Source organism: Sphaeramia orbicularis, chromosome 22, assembly GCF_902148855.1.
Source record: "Sphaeramia orbicularis chromosome 22, fSphaOr1.1, whole genome shotgun sequence".
In the NCBI taxonomy this organism is placed as follows: Eukaryota; Metazoa; Chordata; class Actinopteri; order Kurtiformes; family Apogonidae; genus Sphaeramia; species Sphaeramia orbicularis.
In genome coordinates, this window is record NC_043978.1 from 33,546,507 (window position 1) to 33,568,471 (window position 21,965).

The window sequence follows — 21,965 nt, forward strand, 5'->3', positions numbered from 1 at the left end:
GGAGCGGCGTACTTGGTTTGACTCAAGGTTTATTAACTGTTGGTAATTCACTTAGACATAAGGCAAGTAAAGCCCAAACAGGGAGCAGTGTGATTAAAGTGTATCCTGTCTGACGTTGCTTCCATCTCTGAACTGGGACACTTATTTTCCACAGTGACGTTATTCTGATTGAACCTCCTCCACGCGCAGCTTGGTGTGGGCTGGAACTTTCCACAAGCCGGAAGAACACAATCAACGAGGAGGTAAGAAAAAACAACGATGTTTGTTTAATAATCATATTTATGATCGTTGGATTATAATCAGTTTAGCCGTTGATTGCCGTTCTTAAATATATATACAACATGCATGTCTGAGGTACCTACGCGTATAACCATGGCCTGGAGAAAGGGCGGATTGTTTGCTAACATTGCAGTGCAGTAGCTTAATTTACCCTGAAACATTAGCATTTTACATCAACTCGGCCAGCCTATATATGGTTTACTCTTATAATGTATGTGATTTAAAGTCAATATTAGTATTTGTAATAACAGTAAGCAAAGAAAATCGTGAATAGGACGAGGTTGTTCTAACCCACCTCAAGATGTCGCTGTCATGTCGATGATTGTGACTTTAGAAATTAACCTGTTAATGGTGTGATAACTGCATAATATGTAACACAGGTGATGCATATATTTCTGAAGCTAGATCTACAAATAAACAAAAGTTAAACCATCCTTGTAACATATGACGTGCCTAATATCATCTGAAGTATGTATGTGTGATGTTGTAGGTCATTCAAAGTGTTGTTTGATTGGTTAAGGTAGATTTACACATCAAACATTTTTGTTATTGAGGAACTAAAATTTATTCTAAGACAGCAGGAAGAAGAGTTGGAAAAAAAGAGTTGGAAACCTTGGACAGAATATGCATCTTCATTAAGACTGGACTTTACATGAACTAAGATTACTTTAGCTAATGAGCCCCCTGATTTTAGCTACTCTGAGCAGGAGACAGTTAGCTGTTCCTGCTCTTAATTAGTGGGAGGGTTTTCAGACACCCTAATATTATCATGACTTTTTTAAATTATTAACAAAACAAAATAACAAAAATAAATTAAACTGAACTGAAACTAAGTTTCAAGGGACATTATCTTGATTTAATGTATGGTACAAATACATATTTAGTTACTAGTTACTTTTCCTCATCACTTCTCTCATCTACATCTTGTATGGTACAACCTCAGATTTCAGAATTGTCTGTTTAGTCTGTACTTGTGAGTAATTATTAATATTATATACTACTTTCATCAGTGTGCTTTCAATATACCTTCTTTCTTTTCTTTCTCCCTTCTTTTCTTCATCATAAGGTCAAAAAATGGAACATGATGAAAAATTATCTTGTAATATCAAATATACAGTTGTTCTTGATTCAAAATTTGAGATTTATAAAAGTACAAACCATAAAATATCTTTTTGTTTCTCACGAAAATGGCTTCTCGATGTGGTTTTCACCTGTCACATCCTCATCAGAGTAATATCAAACCTCACGACTACTATTACTTTAGGGTTGCTGCATATTTCACACCCTGTTCTTCAGTCAGGCAGCAGTGTTACTCATACAGGCACCCAGCCAAGGGTGAAGCAATGATAAACAGCTGACACTCAAGGAAAAACACTCCGAAGAATGCATATCGCAATATGCCTTGACACATATTGAGCATGACAAGATTGAACTTGTTGAACAAATGCACTGATGCATTTGTTCTGATTGTGTAAACCTGTGCAGGTGTTAGTTTGACTAGTGTTGGTATAAGATCATTTTAACTGAATACATGGCCACAGCTGATAAGTGCAACATTAAAGTAAAGATTCTACAAACTCATTTATACATCTTAGGCACACTTCTGGGCTCTGTAGAAAAGAGGATGTGTAGACTTTCATATCAGCACAAAATACAAGCGCAGACTTGTCAAACTGAAATACATTTGCCTCTTCTCTTATACAAAGTGACTATACTTAGTTCAGAAGGACAGTAAAATGTTGAACTGGAACAAAGAAGTATTATTTTCATCACATGAAAGGTTTCACTGTTTTGTTTGCACAGTTGTTGCTGATTAGTAATTCTACTAGTAATTCTAAAATAATCCACTTTTCACTTAGTAAAAAGCAGAACTGTCATATCACATGTTTTTCACTTCTGTCTTTTTCTCTTTGTATGTGAATTAACCTTTAAAGATTTTTTTAACACATCAACATTGCTGTTATATTGCAGTCTTTGAATTTTACAGTACAGAACATTTTCTAATGTTTACGACTGGTTGTTAGATGTGTAGTTAGGTAGACAGTGACACACATTTGACTGTATTAGTATAGAAAATACTTAAAAGGAGGAGTTGTGCCCAGTGAACAGTGACATGGACACAGTAGAAACCAGGTGGAGTCATTAACTGCAGTGGTTCTGAGAGGTTTATGTAATGATTGTGGATTACAATGGTTGGCAGTTCAGTAAAATCTGTGCTTTACTGCTGAGTCAGTCAGTAATTGTGTTGTTTTTGTCTTACAGGGGATGGAGGTTGACTGTCCACCTGAAGACTCTATCGTTTCTTTTGATGAAGACTGTGTGGAGCTTGGGGGCGTCAAAGACATGAGATTAGAGGCAGAAGCAGTAGTTAATGATGTGCTTTTTGCCGTCGCAGAAATGCACGTGTCCCAAAGTCTCAACAATGCATCAGATGTGGCCTACATAAATGTGGAAACGAGAGAGGGAAATCGGTATTGTCTGGAGCTCACAGAAGCAGGGCTGAGGGTAAGATGCACTAACAGTGTGACACCCAACGTGTTCTTGTTTGATTACTCCCCTTATGAACCCTTCAACCTGCAAAAGATGCAGAATTTTATAAGTCAGTACTTTCTACCCAAACAGGTGGTGGGCTATGCCTTTGACCAAGTGGATGAAGATTTGAGCACCCAGTATCATGAGACTGTTTACTCGCTTCTGGACACGCTGAGTCCACGTTACAGAGAAGCCTTTGGGAATGCTTTGCTCCAGCGGCTGGAGAGGCTCAAGCAAAATGGACAATGAAAAGGACCAAGAGGGTTTACTGATGTTGTGTTCAGAGATGAGCCAGTAATAACCAAGTCTACTGAAATACTATATCCTGTCATGTGAAATCCACCTGCATAGCTACCACTACAATAAGGGGTACCCTGCAATATCAACTTTGTGTTCAGAGTGTCATGCCATTGAGTGACTTCATGTCAGCTGCTTGGGACTGGCTGCATGGAATCTGTTGCAACATTGTCTTGTTGACTTCAACTGTGGAAATATCTTCCAGCTTTCACATGTTACACATGTGCAACTGTGCATATTGTTTATAGAGGTTTTTGCACCTTTTGTACTCGTCAAAATGATCTGAGAAAGAAACAGCAAGTTGTATGGATATTGATCCAGTTTTATCCCTTGCTCTGCTTGCACTAAAGCTGTGACCTGAGGACTGATATCTGCTTAAATATGCCAACTATTCCGCCCTCATGCAGGTGTCTCAGTTTAAGAGCCAAAGCTATATTCTTTCTGCATAACTCAAATATAGATACTGCCTTAATGACTAACTTTTGGTTGGGAAAAGTACAAAGTCTTTTGAGCCTCGTGATGTTCGGATGATTTTATATTGATGAAGGTATTTTGTGGGGCTGTGACTTAACACAGAAAGCTAGGTCAGAAACAGAACTCATCAGAAACGTGCTAATATAATTAAATGGAGCTGCTCTATAGAACGTGGTTTATCAATACCACTTATCAAATTGTGTTTGTTACTTTTTTCTCCATGATGCACAACATTCCATCTCAACATTGCTTTTCAATTTTTGCAGAAAAGGTAAAGCTACTCTTGATGTGGTCTTGTTTTAAAGCTTTAAGTTTCTTTGCATGGCATTTGTTCTAAATGAAAACTGACTTTTGCTTTAAGATGTTGGTTTATTATACTTGACTTGGTTTATATTTCTACTTTTCTTTGCATTCATTCCTTATTGCTGACCTTTGTTCAGTCCAATAAATTCAGTCATTTCTAAAGTGCACCTTTTGACTGCCTTTAAACTGTAATAAATGTGACTGCAGACAAGTTAACATTTCTCAGAAGTGAGGCTAGTTTTTATCTACCTCAACAGCCCTGACATTGGTATTTGACTTTGTCCAAGCATCACAAATGTCCAACTCATGGATTTATGTTGGAGTCGCTGATGGAAACCGAGCCAGGACACTACTGAGAAAAGGCTGAAACCACAGGCTTGTATCACGAAGCAGGATTAAAGAGTTAGTGAGTCGTCTCCTGGTTCTGCCCAGGATTTTCAGTATCATGAAAGTCATTTAATTCTTTCCAGGGGAAAATCTCAGTGGTTACTTAACCCTTTACACTGAAACTGCTGTGGAGGAGGTTGTTTGATTTAGGGGAATAAAGCTCCACCTACTGATTAATCAATTCTACAAAATTCCATGGACCTCAGTGCATGGATACAAAGAGAAAATTCAGTGTACTCAGGTCAGAGTGAGGAAAGAACAAGTGAGAGTATATGTTTTTCCTCTCTAAATCTATGCAGTCTTTAGTGATTAAAGCCCATGTTAAACTTGCAATATTGTACTTTAACAGCAAGCCAAATTTACACTTTGATTTATACTTTTACATTAATACTTTACACTATATCAGTGCCAGAGTTGCCATTTTAAACTCAAATTGTGTTACACACCAAAGATACAAAAATACACTTATAACCAGAGTGATAACATTAAGAACCGCCTTTGTGAAACCAGTTTGCATGACTGCTGTTTGGAAGTATTCATTTCCTCATTACATTTCTGCCACTAACCACATCATCATGTTCACTTTTTAGAGGAAATGAAGATTCAACAGCATTTGTTTTATATCAAGTGCCTAAAGTACACAATATTTTGGCAAGACCTCTTGGCATTGTTTTTTTTTTTTTTTTTAAAGCTCAGTAACATATTGCACAACATGCATTCAGTACATGTTAAACTTCTTTATTGTAATTCTTCATATTAACAAAATGCATTTCCACATGTTTGATAGTACAAGGTTAGTAACAAATTACTACAAAAATGTTTGAGAAAAAGTACAGAATGTACCTTTTCTGACTACACAGCAGCCAATAAGTTAATACATTTGTATATTTGTGGAATGTAGCTCACAAGTTGATGATAAAGAACTGCATTATTTCAGAACCGTTACTCTTAAATCAACTGTTACACAGATGAGATCACAGCAAAAAAACTCAGCCCTGTATTTATTTTCTGTCAGATTTAGGATGAGTATGAGCAGAAATGTCTTGCAAACAGGTGACATCTTAAAATCAATTTGAGAAATGAATAAAATTAGATCTTAAGTAGAATTCGTTCGTATTCATATGCTTAACTCAATCCCTTTTAATTTATTGTGTTTGTAGCCATCCTAAGACACAATCTGGACTGGGAACTTGATGCAGAACAAGTCATTGTTGTCCTTGTCTCTCAGTTCCCATTTCACAGTCAGCTTTATCTAGAAACAGCAGAAGAGAGTCGTCAGTAAACAGAGCACAAATAGCTTCTGGACAGTTTTATTTAAAGAGAGGTCAAAAAAGTACAACCAACTTCCGCTTCAGCCAACAGAAAAATAAAATGCAGAAACTAAAGACTTTGCATGTTGGTGCACTTCATGAAAAGTTACCTTAAGGGGATTGTTGTATGGTACTCACCGTAGGATACTCAGTCTTCACAGGTAATGAGTTCATATAGCTGTAGCTCTGCTGCTTCTGGATAGGACACTGGATTCCAGACTTGCAGCCATCATCGTTGGGAATGGGAAACGGAACGGGAACTCCAGCAATTATTCCATGAACCACTGCTTTACTCGTGTCAGTCTCCACATCTAAAACATAAAACATAACTGAGATGTCATACCTCTGGGATGGTCATGACTGTAGGGGAAGGTATTTCAGAAAAGACACTCCATACTCACTGCTACTGAATGTCACATTGACGCTGTAGCTGTCTCCTCTGTGAAGCTGGCAAGGCTGACTGGGACAGGGGGCTATGTCCACCAAGTCAACTTTACCAGAAGAGGAACCTGAAGAGGTAAACCTAAATATTTATAAAATACTCTACACCAGGGGTGTCAAACTCATTTTAGTTCAGGGGCCACATTCAGCGTAATGTGATATACAGTGGGCCAGACCAGTAAAATAATATAAATAATAGGATAAGAACTTCTAAATAATGTCAATTCCAAAGTTTTTTCTATGCTCTTTGAATGAAAAAAGTAAATTCCATAATGAAAATGTTTACATCTACAAACTACTTCAACATAACACGAACAAATATGAACAACCTGAAAATTCACAAGAAAATAAGTGCAATTTTAACAATATTATGCCTTAGTTTATCATTTAAACAACGTACAGATCACAGTGGATCTACAAATACGCACAGCATTCAATAACAGGCAGAATATTGGTAAAATTCTACATACTTCTCTTAAGATATTTCAGGTTGTTCATTTTTTTTTTTTTTTAGATAACTAACATTTTTTGTAAAAGCTAGTCTGTAAATGTAGCCATTTTGGTGTAATTTTCTTTTTTTTTTTACACTAACAACAAAGACAAAAATGTGCAGTTTTCATTATTTATAAGTTATTATGATAGTATTTTACTGGTCTGACCCACTTTAGATTAAATTGACCAAAAATGAGTATAACATCCTTGATTGTGAATATCTTCAGTGTCATTTTTGCATTTCACAAATTCATCCCACGGGCCAGATTGGACCCTTTGGCCGACCATTTGGACCCCGGGCCGCATGTTTGACACCTGTGTTCTACACTATACACTTTTAGTTTTACTTCATTTTGCTTGACAGGATTATCACAGCTCAACAGGTGCTTCAGCTGGCTACTTGCTAAAGTCAAGTTATAGTCTGAGTTTACCTGTGGTTTACCTTTAATAAGAACTAAAAGAGATATGATGCATTTCAGGATTCTTCTACTGTTTCAACAATTAATGCATTTTCAGAGTTGTGTTTTCAAGTTAACAGGAGTCTGCTGTCGTTTTTAGACCTGCTAATGATTATTTTTAATCCCAATAATGTAGACACTCCTAGGCCTGTTCTTGTGTCAGTGCTAGAAAGCATACAATGCTAAATGCACAGGAACTTTTATGTAATATCCAATTATTTTCTATTGCATTTAAACATTAATTAACCGGAATAAAGAAGATGTACCAACAATAATTTGCCAAAACTAATTCATTATCGGAGATCAACACAGTGTTTAATCACAACTATTGTGTTATTTTCTAAATGTTAGCAGCCCTCTGGTATGTTGTTACTTCAGCTTTTTTTAGTCACCAGTAAAACATGTGTCTGAACTGGTTTACCTCAGTCAGGTCTGATTAACACTTACCGCAGTCAATGAATTTAACTGGAACCGCGAAGGTGAAACCAATTAATGACAAAAAGACGACGAAACCAGTGCGACAATCCATGTTCCTGCTTTATCACAACCTAGAAAAGAGAAATAAAATGAAGCATGCGGAAAGAGAGGTAAAATTAGACTGGTTCCAGCCCAGGGTGAATCAATACACTCCGCACCGTCAGCATGGTTTGAAATCATATGACACTAAACGACGGCATAGAAAACAAAGTTTAACATAACAAGGAAGTGTAATTCTTATGACACAGCACTGTGGTAAACAAACGCACACATACGTAGTTTTCACTTCACCAAAAGTTAAAGTATAAGTAAGTGACTAAGATAAACTCCATATGGACAAACTGTACCTGTGAATCGGATGAACCTGTTTCCGACTAAAAACACGACCTACCCCTTTTTGTTCCTTGGATCACGAGATCGAAAACACGCCTTAAATGGTAAATATAATCCCGGAAGACATACTGTCAGGAAATAAAGCTGCCTGGCATAATCCTTAGGTCCTATCTGCTCTACGCTATAGTTATCACATCACACCATAATGCATTAAAAAAATACTTAATGTATTACTGTAGCCTCAATATTAACTTTTGGGTTTATTTCTGTTGTTTAGGTTGTAAACAACCTGATCAGGCTGTTCCTGTAAAGCAAACATAAGGTATCAAAGTACCCATAATACACGACAGTGTGTCATGATCAGCAGGTATTTTATCGAATCAGATTCCAGTTTTCTCCAATTTGGGCGTATCTATTTGATTGACAATTGCTAAAGCCAATAAGCATGTTGTTTTTCCTTGTCTGTTGTTGAAGGTGGGGCTTATTGCAGTTTGTTATGGAAGATGTCATTCGCAAGAGTAGCAATGATAACTGCGTCAAAGTCGAAAGTATTAAGCCTGGCTAGGTAAGGTTTTATTTTCTTATACAGCCGAAATCCTGAATGGTAACTCTGATAAAAGTTTGAAAACGATCTTTCTTGAAAATTAGATGTTGAGCACGGGTTGCATAGCAAGCTAGCCTGTTTAGCAGTTACTGTTAGCTAGCTAGCTAGCTACCCTACTGTAACTATCTGACATGTCATCACTACTGTACTGTATGTTTTTGTAGGGCTTCGTCTATTCTAAACAACTTCAGTGTGACCCAGCAATTGCATCGGCTTCCTCAAAGCTCCCAACCGCTTCACACACTCAGGCTGCATCAGCGCTTTAATAGCACATCTGCCCAGGAAAAGTCAACTGTGACAACTGCCTCTGAGGATAAAATACATCTCACAGAGTCATGTTTAAAGGTCAGCACAGTGGTAAATTATAAATGTGAATATGTAGTGTCCATAGATTTAGCTTTGTATAGAAACTCTTTCTATACAAACACAGAATTTTCTCTTGTGTTTAATTTTTGCAAGATGTACCCTATTAATTATGTTCATCTTTTAATTTAATTCAGAGACTAAGCGAGATCACGGAGAAAGGCGAATACCTCAGAATACATGTGGAAGGAGGAGGATGCTCTGGGTTCCAGTACAAGTTTTCAGTTGACAATAACAAGAATGAAGATGACAGGTAAGCAGTCACTAACCATAGCTTTGGCTTTTTACCTTCATTGTAATCTTACCATATACAAACCACGATGTCCTCCCTTTGTCCAGAGTGTTTGAACAGGGAGGGGTTGGTGTTATCGTGGACCAGGACAGCCTAGAATTTGTGAAAGGAGCCACTGTGGATTACAGCCAAGAACTGATCCGGTCTGCCTTCCAAGTTTTGAAGAATCCTCAAGCAGATCATGGCTGCTCCTGTGGCAGCTCTTTCTCTGTCAAATTATGACCCTGCCTCCCAATGGCCTCCTTCATCATCATAATAGTATTTTATACCCCGATTTAACAGAGTATTTGGTGGATCTGTGCTAAATATATACATAAACATATGTCATAAATACATTAAAATGTCAAAATAGATTTTCACTAAAAGGTCACAAGAATTACAGAAGTACACTGCAATTTCTGTACAGATGTCTCTAATAAACTGGTTTTTCAGGATATTATATATTGCGTTACATTGTCAATTCAGAAATCAACCACTGAAGTCATAGTGATCCTGATCCTCATTTGGCTGAAACATTTTTTTCTTTACAGATGTGGAATTACTTGAAGAAATTCTTTACAAAGTATGCACGTTTATATACAGTGACAGTCACTGCTCAGTATCAGTGAAATTCACAATACTCAGCTGTAATAACTAGTCTTCAAACATAAGACGATCAGTTTTTGCATTTTCCTCAGTATACACAGCTTATAGACTTGGCTTTGTGTGTAAAATTTGTAAATAGGCTATATATATATGAAAGAGCAAAACTTTGTTGTATTTGTTTCATCCTAAATAAAATAATTACACATATTTTTCTAGATTGTGTGGTTTGTGTTTGTGTGCATGAGGATGTGCTCTTTAATTGTTTGGACCAATACTTAAAGGACACACTTTTGTGGTAAAATTAGAATGATCAAAGAGAAGACAGGAAGTTATTCTATTTATTGATAAGATATATTGAGCAATCATAGCTTATTACACTGATTTTCTGCGTTATTAATTGGTCATTTTTGCTGTTTTTGACTCAGTAAACATATTTCACTCAAACTTTAAAACTCAAGTTCATGGTTTCTTCTTTTTTATTAAAGTGGAATTTAAGAAATGTCTCACAAAAAATATACAAAAAGAATATCTACAAATGATATTTACACTGGTGTAATGTAAATCAAAATATGCAGCGACATTTTTTGTAGTTATTCATAATACAAGGAGCAAAGGGTTTTGCACTTGTTATATTTTCTCTCTGATAAAACATTCCATTGAAGCAATATACCTCATTACACAAAACATGAACTTAAGTGTTGAAAAAACGTCACACCCGTCATGAAAATGCGACAATAATACATCATAGCAGCACACTGAAAAGTGAAAAGAATCGCAACAGTGCATTGAAACATCAATCTTACAGCTGTTGTTTTGTTTTCTGAGGATTCTGGTTGGGTCGGATTGTCTTTCGTTAAGCCATGCACACCATTTACCACCTAAAGTCCTCAAACAAGTATGCACACATTAACATGTCATGAGGGGAACACTGCAGAGGAAGGCTTGAGGTCAACCAGTCAATAACACAACCACATAAACAAACCATAAATGAACCACCAGGGTTAACACAGTGACCAGGTCAGGTGTACAGTGCATAGTATGCTTTGGCATGCTGACATCCAGAACATAACAGTGGATGTTACATTCAGGAGGAAGGCCACAGGATTTGGAATAAACATAGTAAAAATAGCACAAACAAATGACTATGTGATCCAAAAAGTAAAACAAACATAATACAAAAAGAATGTAGACCCTCATAACACTCGGATTAAGGCTAATTCAGTTTGCTACATGGTTAAAAAATGGCATTGTCAGTAACAATTTCATAGGCCTACCAAGTGGCAGAACTGCCATTTGGGACATGGACACAGATACTCTCATTCTTAAAAAAATAACCCATCACTGAAATGATAAACATCTATTAGAGAGCTGTTTTATTTTTTTTTCTTCCAGTAGTGATGTGAAGTTGTGAGAGCAGGGCTGTTTGCTCACAATCAGGACTGATGCTGTGATGAAAATGAGCCTTGCACACATGCATGCACCTAGTTTTGAGGCAGTAATTCAGTTCACCACTTTCCCTCATTTACAAGCTGCCAGGCCCGTCCTCCTCCTCCACCTTGAGACTCATTCTTTAATGGAATATGTCTTCTTCTTCTTCTGACGATGACGACTTGCAGACGCCCAGACTCTGTAAAGGTGGACGGTCCACTGTATTTTTTTAGTGAGGGGTATGGACACACCTCCAAACAAAGAGGCTGAAAGGACACAGAGAAAAGGACACATCACTTAATATTCAGTCATCATCTCATCTCCAGAGGAAGCGAAGTGCACACATTGGACCTCAAAGAAGAGCCAGATATAAAGAATTTAATATTTTTCTCAAATTCTTGTATCCAAATCTGTTGAAGGAATCATTTGCTGTAATTGTAACTTATGTTTTCATGAAATTATTTCAACAGACTTTTAATTTTTTGTTTGAAAACCCTATACACGTCAGACTTTCTATTTGACACAAGTGGCATTTATCATGTTTCCACAAGTTTACTGCAGTTACAAGTACTGAATGTGATGGGGCAAGTTTCTGTGAAAATAAAAAAATCTTATGACAAACTTAGGATAAGAATATGTAAATGTTCTTGCATGAGGCTCATTGTTTCCTCCTATTGAAGTAAATAGTAAATGTAAACAGCTTCATATAAAACTTAAGTACTGGTTTGACTTCTTTATTGAAATAAACATGAAAAAGAGACAAAGATATGATTTAATAGGGCATAGCTAATAAACCTAATTTAATCTCTCACGTTTATATAATACAGAAACTAAAATAAATAAATAAAAAAACAACAACTAAAAATAATAGACATAAAGTTATGAACACTGTGCAAATGTCGTCTTGTTACATTTGTCGTAGGTTATATCCATTATGGAATTGTCTATTTTATTTATTTTTGCTGTATAAATTTAGGTTGATTATGGTCCTGATGAAAAGAATGTGTTTAATGATGCACACATAAAAAAGTCTATAAAATAATTACACTTTAAATGTATTAAAAACAAAATAACCAGCTCGTTTTGAAAATGTTAGGAGTAGGAAGAACAGATATTAGTGTTAAACATTGGACGTAAAAGTAAAATTAACACTCAAGTGAAGTACCAATACTGTACCTGGACTTTATTCTTTTACATCTCACTTTTATATATTATAAACGTTACCTTCTGTCATCTCCTCCAGCGCTGACAACAAAGCGATCTCCGTTTGTGAAGCGTATATTTGTCAAGTGAGCAGAGTGGCCCAGAAAACGTTTGTGTTTGGCCTGAAACAGATCAGAGGTCACCCAAGTCACCATTTTCAAAAGAAAGTCAACATATTTACCACAGAAAGGGCACTGCTAATGCACATAGTCACACCAAGAAACAAAAATATTTGCAGTATAGTCTATTACCTGACACTGGTTATTAATTCAGTAGTAATCAGGGAGAGCTAAACAATGTTTGGAACCATTAGGTTTTAGAGCAAATCCCACAAAGAGCTTGAAGAACAGTTTGGACTTTGAACTGAATGAATTATCAATAAAGTAAATAAGTAAATGTTAAGTGCTTGTTTCATTGTTTATGGATCTTATTGGCAAAGTTTAACCAATGCATTTATTTTTATCAGGTACTATATAAAATAACAAAACTGATAAATGAAAAGAAGCTGATTATTGCATCCAATAATCACTCAGACCATCAGCAGAGTGAAATATGCGACTATTTCAGGACAGTTAAGTTGTTGATAAGTTATCTCCAGCAGTGTCACGATTTCATCATTGGTTTTGCAATTCTGTTTCGTAAAAGACTGAAAATCATGCTGAATAATGACAGACCAGTTTAAAGTCCTGTGCTGTTGTTTGTTACATTGACTTTTTTGAAACTGGCATTTAACCCAGAAAGACCCAAACATCAACCGTCGACCAAAAGCATCAGTTGATCTAAACTGTTGATCCACTAATTCTATCAATACATGTAAATAACTGGTGTAAAATGCAGTTTGTCGCCTTTTCATGGTCATCAGATATGACCCATTTGGACGTTTAAAGGCTCCAAAGAGAACGTGGAAACACCGTCATCTTCTACAACATTGATTCAACAGTAAAATCCATGGAGTTGGATCAATGACAGTGGATGGACACGCTGGGTTTATGTTCAGTTAACGATATATTTTACTGAAAAAGGCATTTTATCATCAGTTGTTTCTGTTTTAATATAATAACCTTTAACCTTATTCTGAAGTTTTATGACCATCTACATGATCAGTCAATTAAACATAGGAAAATGGATGATTTTCACTGGAAAAAATGCATCGGTCAGAGGATAATGTTAGAACAAATTGTGATAAATCACTCAGCAAAGGTCAAATAGAGAGAAAAAATCATTGGGGAACTGCCACAAAAGTCACACTGGGTCCTTATGGGTTAAGCATGCAAACATCTTACATTATGAAATCTTGACACACACAGAAAAGTGACAAATTAAAGGAAAAAAAGCTTTGATTTAATGGTTTCTTTTTACATAGGCAATGTCCCCATCCTTTCAGTAGTTAGATAGTAAGAAAACCTATTTCTATTCTAATATAATACTGTAATATCTTTTGGAAGAATGGCGTTTATGCCTCTAGTAGAGTTTACAAACTTGTTGAAGATGTTCTGATTTCTTATAATTTTCCACCTGTCAGTAACAGTTTCAAGGTGTAGATATACCATGGCCTTGAAGAGGAGCTAAAATATTTTGAAGCTACATTTTGATGAATATGTGGCCACTTGATAAGTATATACAGAGAGCCAGCACAATAGAGCAGAATTTCTACACTGCACCTGCTTCAGAGTTGAAAAGATATGAAGAGATATTCACAGATTATGGTGCTGAAGTTTGTCCTTTGCATTACTGGTCCAGCTGCTTTGAATAAAATCAGGTTACAGCTTATAGAATGCAGGTACAAAGGAGTGCTGTTTGTGTTGTAACATTTCATGCAAAACTAAATTAGATTTTTATGGCTACTTATGCGAACTAGTCGAGCTATCACCACAATGAACAAAAATTATTTTATCTACAAAATACATTGATGGCAAAAGATATGAAAGAAGAACTACCAGAGGAAGTGTGGGGAAATGTGAAAGAGCGTTTCATCATTAAGTCACTGAGAGATTAAAAAAAAATAATAATTAATTATTTTTTTTACTTTATATAAAAAAAAGTCACTGAGGGATTTTTTTTTTTTTGGAAGTGACTGATTCAGTTCTTTATGAGACCAAAGCAAAAATCCTCACACTCATCTAATATCTAGGGTTTTGGCTTTAAAATAGAAGGTTCATTCTCTTCTTTATATCCTCTTCACATAATTCTGAAGGATTATGTAAAGGTGACACATACCTCCTGACCTGAAACTTTGATGGTTGCAAGTTTAAAAAGCTGTTGCCAAACACTGGCTTTATGGATCCTCATCTATACAGGCACTATACAATCGATAATGTAAATGCTTTGGATTAAAGAAAGACCAAGAGGAAAATACTGAAGGACGTGTGACGGTTACTTGGGAAGTAGATACTGAATAGGGCTCTTACTTTGTATTTTTTATTTATTGGTTTGTCTGTTATGCTTTTCATCATCAAAAAAACACTGTATCATGAACTCTACCAGTATTTAACTGTCTTTGATGTGATGACCTCTGTTTCTTTCAGTTTTCTGTGTTATAAAAGTGAAAATCTGACAAAAGTAAAAGTGTAAAACATCTTAGTTATGGTATCTTTGCAACTCTGAAGGGGCAGGAGTGTAGAATGGCTGGTCTGTAGTGTTCATGTCTGTATACGTCTAATCAAATTAATCAAAATGTGGCAATAATAGATTAATAAAACATGGGGATAAAATAATCAAAATGTAAGAACAAATCAATCATACAGTGGCCTCAATATGCAATTTTCTCTTTATATGATCACATGTGAATTAGAAAAATATCATTTCAATTCATTCTAAAGCATTTTCATGAGACTCATTACTGTCCGACAGAACAAAAACACACAGGCAAAGAAGAGACAATAATAATAGTATTATTTGATCATACTTACAAACTTCTCAGGACAGGGAAAGTCAAACAGCTTTACCATTCCAAAGTCATCACCTGTGACAACGTTAAGGCCCGAGTGGGACACACATGCACAGGTTACGTCTGCTTTATCAGTGTTTCGGGACCAGATCCCAATGACCTCGTCTCCAAGGACACTGAGCACAATGAGGAAACAGCGGTATTTTAATGCCTATTCCTCCAACGTACATACAGTATTTACATCTGTGTGCATTTACACATGGACGTACTCACCTTGTCCACGTGGCCCAGGTAATCCTGTCGATCTGTGACTGCTCTGTGACCTGTTTCCCAGACGGCACCTCGTACACAAGACGTTTATAAGCACCAGTGGATATCTGTTTAAAGTCGAAGGATACCAGAGGTCAGAAAGCAAACCGATGTGTGAGTCATAACCTTTCACTGCAGAGCTGAAGACACATCACATAGTCTGTACCTGGATGTAGGAACTGTCAGCAGAAAAGTCCATCTGCATGACAAAACTGGGGATGTCCCTACAGCAGTTGATGCGGTTCAGCTGCGGGCCAAGTGTCAGGTCGTAGAAATCAACTGCGCTCTCAGTGGAGCCAACAGCCAAGTAACGCGAATTAGGGCTGAATCTATGGAAAAAGCAAAACATTGCAAACTCAGAATAAAACACTAAAGCTTAATGTTTCATGTGAGTTAACACCGGATTAAAATGAGCTGATTTTGTCCAACCCGGTCTGAATAAAATGCATACACTGTGCAAATAATCTCAAAGTCATTTGTCATTTCAGCTCCAGCTACGTCTTCTTATGACCCAAAACTGGAGTTCACGTCCAGACTTCGAATAGGTTTTAGTTATATATGAACTAGTGTTTAAAGAGTCCTAATCCTTGCACTTGTTTAACCCATAAAGACCCAAACATCCACCAGTGACCAAAAGCATCTACTGATCTAAACTGTTTAATAGCTGATGATCCACTAATACTATCAATACATGTAGATAACTGGTGATTTTCACTGAAAAAAATGCAAAACACAGAGGATAATATTGTAATAAATGGTGATAAATCATTTAAGAAAGGTTAAATCTAGAGAAAAAAATCAATTGGGAACTGCCGTAGAATTACCACCGGGCCTTTATGGGTTAAAAAATGATGCTTCAATCAATAACAGGACAAAAGTAATTTTTTGATGCTGTTTGAATTATCAAGTCAAAAAAAGGCAGTTGTTTGTAAAACTCTTGTAGAACCAGACTGTGGATGTAAAAAACATGAACAGACAAACCCAAATGTTGCAGAGGTATCATCATTGTAAATCTGTCCACAAGCTGCTCAGTCACTGAAGATGTCTCTGCATATCTCAACATGATCAGACTTGTCATTTTCACCTTGCAACACTTTTAACCTTGCTCCGAGAGGACAAGGTAAAATATGTGGAGGTAAAGGCTGGTTTGGCGTTGAGGATGTGTATCACATGAGAAAATAAATGCAGTCCACTGAGCTGTTTCACATAAAATTAGAATAAAATAAAAAAAAACAAAAAAAAAAACTTAAAATTTAAATATCCTTACTGTCTTTGCAAACAAGAGTGACTTTCTTCACTTGTAGAATTATATTGTGAACAGACAAACATCATATACATACAAACTGGATCAAAATGATCTGTCTCTTGCAATTAGCCACTTTTCATATTGTTTCCAAAATAAGGTCACATGAGGAAACAGCAATTCTAGCTCCTTCCCACATGTTGAAGCACTTTTCTACCATATGGGTAGATTTAAATATATAAATGCAAGTCTATTCCTATATTATCATATAATGAAAAGAGTTTTTCTGTATTAAACCAAGTCCTGGTCTCTTCTGAAAACCTAACCACCATCATTTGTCAGAGACACAGTTTTTATTGTAGCCTCATTCTATTCCTGCAAAATACCCAAAATGCCATGGGCTGTTAGAACAGTATAATGTTGATATACACTTATCTACAAATGTTGACAGGAACATATTTTTGGCCCAGACATGTTGAGATTATACATGTCTGTGGTTTGCAATGATATACAATGGCAATATTTTATTCTGGAGATAGAGGCTTTTTGGACCCACCAGTGAGAATTCAGTATGTCAGTTTTGTTCCAGAATGAGGAAGGTAACATGTTGGTTTAACCCTGCTTGTGCCTTGTGTAGACGGTGTCACACTACTATTAATACCTGATATCCTGGATAGGGGAGCGCCGGTCTCGTTTCTTGCCCCAGATTTTAAGAGAGGCGACAAGAAGGATGATGAACTCTCCATTCTTCATGCCGATGGCCACCATGTCTCCTTCAGGACTGTAGCTGATGGTTCGTGCCGGGTGGCCGAGGTTCACTTTATTCAGCATCTTCTGTTCTCCCAATGAGAAGTTATTATTAATCAATTGTTATTGATGTCTTAAAACAATACAATGATACAAAGTATACAATAGTTTTTGGAAGGTGTGTTTGTGTATGAATGCAAAGTGTATCAATGATAATGCATATGTCAAATGTACTAAGGTTATGATTAGGGCTGCACAATATTGGCAAAACTTGCGATATGAGTGTACAGCATTGCGATAACGATAATATTGCAATATTTCTCGTTCACCTAAAGAAATACCAGTTTCATCTACTACGAAAAATGTTCCTTAACAATGTGAAAATGAGCCAAAGGTTTGTATGCTGACTCAATTATTTATAATTTAAGACAAAATACTGTACTACTACAATCAATTACAATTCTGTCCAAGAACCTGGTGATGCTGCTACCACAGACCTTCAGACACAAACATAGTCAAATATTTAGTAATTTTATTCACATATAACAATGTGTAAATGACATGGATGTACTTCATAATAACAAAAGTGCCAGAGTACCGCCATGTAAGAGCTTTAATAAAACACTATTCCATTGCTTGCCTGGTTTGGTAAATACTGCATATAAAAATAAAATAAAAAATAAAATCTTTAAATATAAGTATTCAGGCCTTGCCCAAAGTTGTGCTCTGAAAATATTCACATCTTTTCAACATTAATAACGGGTAAACTTGCATTCAACCAGCAGCAGCAGCATTACTTCAGTTTTTTTGCTAGAAAAACTAGTATGTTAGAGTGGTAGAGAAAACCACTCTGGTACCCCATGGCATGTAAAACAGAAAGTTAATGAATGTCTGCGATATGAATATTGCACACTCGCGATAATGATATTTTTTTAATATCATGCAGCCCTAGTTATGATATCATTGATGTGTTATATGCTGTATATCTAATGGGGATAGCAGGATGATAAGCTGATGGCTAAGTTTTAAATAAACTAATATAAACAAACAGATAAATTAGAGAGTCTCTGACCTTCTCTGCGATGTCCCACAGACGTACAGTGCCGTCCTCTGCAGCAGATAGAAACACATCTCTGGAAGGATGTGTTCCCAGTCCCCAGATGGGTCCATCCATGTGTCCATTCACCAAGATGTTACATGCAGCATTCTTCTCCCCTACTTCAATGATCTCTGCATTCCTGGTTCCTACAAGGATTTTACCCTGAAACAGCCCAAACAAAATCCAGATTCAGACTCAGATTCAATTTACTGTCATTACACATGTACAAATACACTGAAGTGAAATATTATTTAACATCTAGCCAGAAGTGCAATAGCAGTAAATGTAGGAAGTACAGAATATATAGTTTAAACAATAATTAGCCTATGTACAGTGGGCATAATACAGTCGCAGAAAAAATGATTATATCACCCTTGTTTTCTTCAATTTCTTGTTCATTTTAATGCCTGGTACAACTAAAGGTATATTTGTCTGGACAAATACAATGATAACAACAAAAATAGCTCATAAGAGTTTAATTTCAGAGCTGATATCTATCTATTTTCCATGTTTTTTTGATAATAACCAAAATCACTTCAGTTCTTACATCAATAGTTATGTCATTGTACTGCCAAAAACAGTGCTTTTAGACATTCCATATTTTCTTTTCTGTCTGTTTTAGTCACATGATACACACAGGAGTTAGTGCTTGATTGCATAACCATTGTTTTTGATGACTTTTGATGGTCTAATAATTTTTTCTATGACTGTATATGCAGATGTAAGTGTTATGGACAAATACACTGAATAAGTGCAAAGGACATAAAATGCACGACAAAGTAAAACTACAGATGATGCGAAATGATCATAGTAGCTGTCATTTAATTCTATACTGACAACAGTGTCCTACCTTCCCTCTGCATACAGAACGAACACAGTCTATGATCTGTCCAGTTTCTAATCTGAAGGCTCTGCAGCGCTTCAATTCCTGGTCCCAGAGCTTCAGAGCACCTCCCTCTTTTGATCTGTAGAGGAAACATTATTAGATCTTTCAACAATGATTCATCCCAAATATCTTAACCAGTGGACCAAGAAATAGCTGTTTTAATGTTGCAGAGGTCCACTTACGGTCTTTCTTTGCCTCCGGTGACAATAAGGCCATCTCTCAGGGTCGTGTACATGGTGAACACGGGGCCCGTATGAGCTTTGGCCACTATTCTTACTAGAATGTGTTCCTTCCACACACACACATCCCCACTTATGGTACCTGTAAATGTCAAGTTATTCTGAAAAGAAAACAAATCTGCACTAATCTAGTGGCCTAATAGAGCAGAGCGAGCAATGCAACAATAATACACAGCACATTCAAGCAAACAGTTCAATATTTGATCAAAAGTGTAATATGTAGCAGCAATAGGCAGGTTTTGACATTTAAAACTATATGTATGACACTGTTTGGAAATGACTTACAGCTCCAAATGCTACAGACAGCATCGTCTGCATTCGTGCATCCTCTATTGAACTCAGTACTCCCTTCTTGCTGAGTAAAGCTCGACCTGCCAACGTCCAGAAACGCACATGCTTGATGCCCACCGACACAAAGTGTGTGTCTGAGTCTGGACGAAACTCAGCCACGAAGATCCTCTGGGTGTGACCTATCCGACTGGCCACTTTGGCACCTGACAAACAAAGACGAGTTGGGTGTATGCAGGGATCTGAGCTAAAGAGACTTAACGTGAAATTTTGAAAGTTTTATTTTTTTATACCTTCCTGCCACTTCCAAATAGTGACAGTGTGTTCAGCATCCAGGCCCACAGACAGCAGGAGTTTTCCTGTGGCACTAAAGCTGACGGAGCAAACGCCGCCAGAGTGGAAACAGCGCAGAACCGACAGTGTCTGCTTGGTCATGGCGTCCCACACATGGATAGATGGAGAAGTGGCTGAAGGAGACACAAGGCAGAGACGAGAAGCATTTGTCTCAATCTGAATCCTGTGACTTGTTCATTTCTTGCACTCAAATTCCAAATCATCAGATATAGTATGAAATGACAAGAAAATAACTCTTATTATTATTTGGTTCCTTTATTTTTTCACATTCCATTTCAAATCTAAAAAACAGCAGAATGATGTTTTAAACATTACCACAGATTGCAGTATTTTGGAAGATCATATGATAGAATCAAATATACTGTAAGAAAATGTCTTACCATTATTAGACTGCAATGATGAATCTAATCCTTAATGTCTGGAATTTATCACTTCGTAGCGCATTTATTTTAATCTATTTTTGTCATATGTTGCTGTATAAGAGTTCTGAATGATGTAATTAGTGGACAACATGGATGGACGTGTTATTGTGATATGCTTCTACATATCAAAGTAAGTGCTATTTTTTATTTTATTTTTTGTTTTTGTCATTTTTTTCTTTAAAACTGGAAAATGGAATGTGCTGATATCATAGATAAAATGCTTGCATACTGTATATTTACATTTGCAATACAGTACTGTGCAAAAGTCCGTGGTTTGTTATTTTTGATTATGTATATCTATTTTTCATTCTCTTTTCTTCAGACAGAACAATAAAACACAGGAAGTACGTACAGTGTCTTAAAAGAGGCACGAATACTGAACTAACTAAATGGGTTCTAAAGGTTAAAGTCACTAATTAGTGTGACCTCTGACCTCATGAACAAACAGAAACATTTGATGTGTATTAAACAAAATCTGGCATAAAACATAAGGAAATGAATGCAACATATTGTCTGAACAAAAGAGTCAAACACATATTAAGTGAAAAGGGAGGTCACACCAAATACTACCACTTTGGTTTATAGAAGCTTTAATTTCCCTGAAACTTGTTTTTACTGCTGTACATACTTCACATATATCCAGATTGTACCTTAATACAGAAACTAAGAAATGCATATGTGTGTTGTTATAACTTTACTAAACCAGAAAATGTAATGTTGGCCTGTACACAGTACTGCATTGTCACAAAAATATACTTCTAAACACACAGCGATTCATAGAAATATGCAAGTTTATGTTCGATCGACTTGGTTGTGTCAGATGACCACTAGGTGGCAGTGACTTAAAAGAAACTGTAAGATGAAAACATGCAGATCTTGAATGTTAAGGAGTGAAATCGAACATTTCTTACCTGACATGTCACCAGTATCACCTGAAAAAAGGGGAAATCTCATTTAGTCATTGTTTTTACATTTTCTAACAACCTGTGATTTATGAAAATAAAAGCCACATTACATACAATAATATTATTGTATGTTATATTACATAATTCCCTGCACTGGGCTGTTTCTATGTGTATTTTTGCTCCCTTCACATGTGAGAAATGATGCATATATGAACACAAACAGCATATATGCAGAAATCCTGACTTTGGTTAAATCCTACATAAATTTCTATCTACTGTAGATGATAGTCCCCTCACACAATGCACAACACAGCATAGAGGGAAGAAA

At 36.3% G+C, this 21,965-nt stretch overlaps 4 protein-coding genes across 6 annotated transcripts in view; 2 read left to right on the forward strand and 2 right to left on the reverse strand.

Annotated features, from left to right (window-relative positions):
• The first annotated feature begins 13 nt into the window (after positions 1 to 13).
• On the forward strand, positions 14 to 4,052 carry gskip (gsk3b interacting protein). The gene is made up of 4 exons (XM_030126567.1): positions 14 to 62; positions 155 to 242; positions 2,542 to 2,784; positions 2,902 to 4,052. Exons 3-4 carry the CDS (start codon positions 2,545 to 2,547, stop codon positions 3,058 to 3,060), a joined length of 399 nt encoding a protein of 132 aa, XP_029982427.1. The 5' UTR covers positions 14 to 62; positions 155 to 242; positions 2,542 to 2,544; the 3' UTR covers positions 3,061 to 4,052.
• A 937-nt stretch (positions 4,053 to 4,989) lies between these two features.
• Positions 4,990 to 7,920, reverse strand: LOC115413595 (NPC intracellular cholesterol transporter 2). 2 transcript variants are annotated; one of them, XM_030126565.1, is made up of 5 exons: positions 7,798 to 7,920; positions 7,421 to 7,521; positions 5,984 to 6,091; positions 5,721 to 5,893; positions 4,990 to 5,524 (listed from the first exon to the last, which is right to left on the reverse strand). In XM_030126565.1, exons 2-5 carry the CDS (start codon positions 7,500 to 7,502, stop codon positions 5,438 to 5,440), a joined length of 450 nt encoding a protein of 149 aa, XP_029982425.1. In that variant the 5' UTR covers positions 7,503 to 7,521; positions 7,798 to 7,920; the 3' UTR covers positions 4,990 to 5,437. The 2 variants fall into 2 exon arrangements, with proteins under 2 accessions (XP_029982425.1, XP_029982426.1); XM_030126566.1 differs by having other exon boundaries at positions 7,793 to 7,880.
• A 337-nt stretch (positions 7,921 to 8,257) lies between these two features.
• On the forward strand, positions 8,258 to 9,834 carry isca2 (iron-sulfur cluster assembly 2). The gene is made up of 4 exons (XM_030126564.1): positions 8,258 to 8,348; positions 8,552 to 8,732; positions 8,888 to 9,003; positions 9,090 to 9,834. Exons 1-4 carry the CDS (start codon positions 8,287 to 8,289, stop codon positions 9,262 to 9,264), a joined length of 534 nt encoding a protein of 177 aa, XP_029982424.1. The 5' UTR covers positions 8,258 to 8,286; the 3' UTR covers positions 9,265 to 9,834.
• A 117-nt stretch (positions 9,835 to 9,951) lies between these two features.
• The window catches only part of eml5 (EMAP like 5), a 44,223-nt gene continuing 32,209 nt past the window's right edge, over positions 9,952 to 21,965 (reverse strand). For both annotated transcript variants that reach the window (XM_030126556.1, XM_030126555.1), the window contains 12 exons: positions 21,644 to 21,664; positions 20,250 to 20,423; positions 19,954 to 20,162; positions 19,612 to 19,769; positions 19,394 to 19,508; positions 18,517 to 18,705; positions 17,359 to 17,531; positions 15,621 to 15,783; positions 15,419 to 15,522; positions 15,168 to 15,321; positions 12,280 to 12,380; positions 9,952 to 11,321 (listed from right to left, as the gene is read on the reverse strand). In XM_030126556.1, coding sequence (XP_029982416.1) covers positions 11,285 to 11,321; positions 12,280 to 12,380; positions 15,168 to 15,321; positions 15,419 to 15,522; positions 15,621 to 15,783; positions 17,359 to 17,531; positions 18,517 to 18,705; positions 19,394 to 19,508; positions 19,612 to 19,769; positions 19,954 to 20,162; positions 20,250 to 20,423; positions 21,644 to 21,664 — 1,598 coding nt within the window. In that variant the 3' untranslated portion in view covers positions 9,952 to 11,284. The remainder of the gene's footprint in view (positions 11,322 to 12,279; positions 12,381 to 15,167; positions 15,322 to 15,418; positions 15,523 to 15,620; positions 15,784 to 17,358; positions 17,532 to 18,516; positions 18,706 to 19,393; positions 19,509 to 19,611; positions 19,770 to 19,953; positions 20,163 to 20,249; positions 20,424 to 21,643; positions 21,665 to 21,965) is intronic.

What these genes read in the sequence shown, in the direction of transcription:
- gskip (XM_030126567.1), top strand. Translation starts at nt 2,545, where the DNA reads ATGGAGGTTGACTGTCCACCTGAAGACTCTATCGTTTCTTTTGATGAA. An exon ending in TCACAGAAGCAGGGCTGAGG is followed by an intron (nt 2,785 to 2,901) that starts GTAAGATGCACT and finishes CTACCCAAACAG; the next exon opens with GTGGTGGGCTATGCCTTTGA.
- LOC115413595 (XM_030126565.1), bottom strand. Translation starts at nt 7,502, where the DNA reads ATGGATTGTCGCACTGGTTTCGTCGTCTTTTTGTCATTAATTGGTTTC. An exon ending in CAATGTGACATTCAGTAGCA is followed by an intron (nt 5,894 to 5,983) that starts GTGAGTATGGAG and finishes TTTATGTTTTAG; the next exon opens with ATGTGGAGACTGACACGAGT. An exon ending in TGAAGACTGAGTATCCTACG is followed by an intron (nt 5,525 to 5,720) that starts GTGAGTACCATA and finishes TGCTGTTTCTAG; the next exon opens with ATAAAGCTGACTGTGAAATG.
- isca2 (XM_030126564.1), top strand. Translation starts at nt 8,287, where the DNA reads ATGTCATTCGCAAGAGTAGCAATGATAACTGCGTCAAAGTCGAAAGTA. An exon ending in AAAGTATTAAGCCTGGCTAG is followed by an intron (nt 8,349 to 8,551) that starts GTAAGGTTTTAT and finishes ATGTTTTTGTAG; the next exon opens with GGCTTCGTCTATTCTAAACA. An exon ending in TCACAGAGTCATGTTTAAAG is followed by an intron (nt 8,733 to 8,887) that starts GTCAGCACAGTG and finishes AATTTAATTCAG; the next exon opens with AGACTAAGCGAGATCACGGA.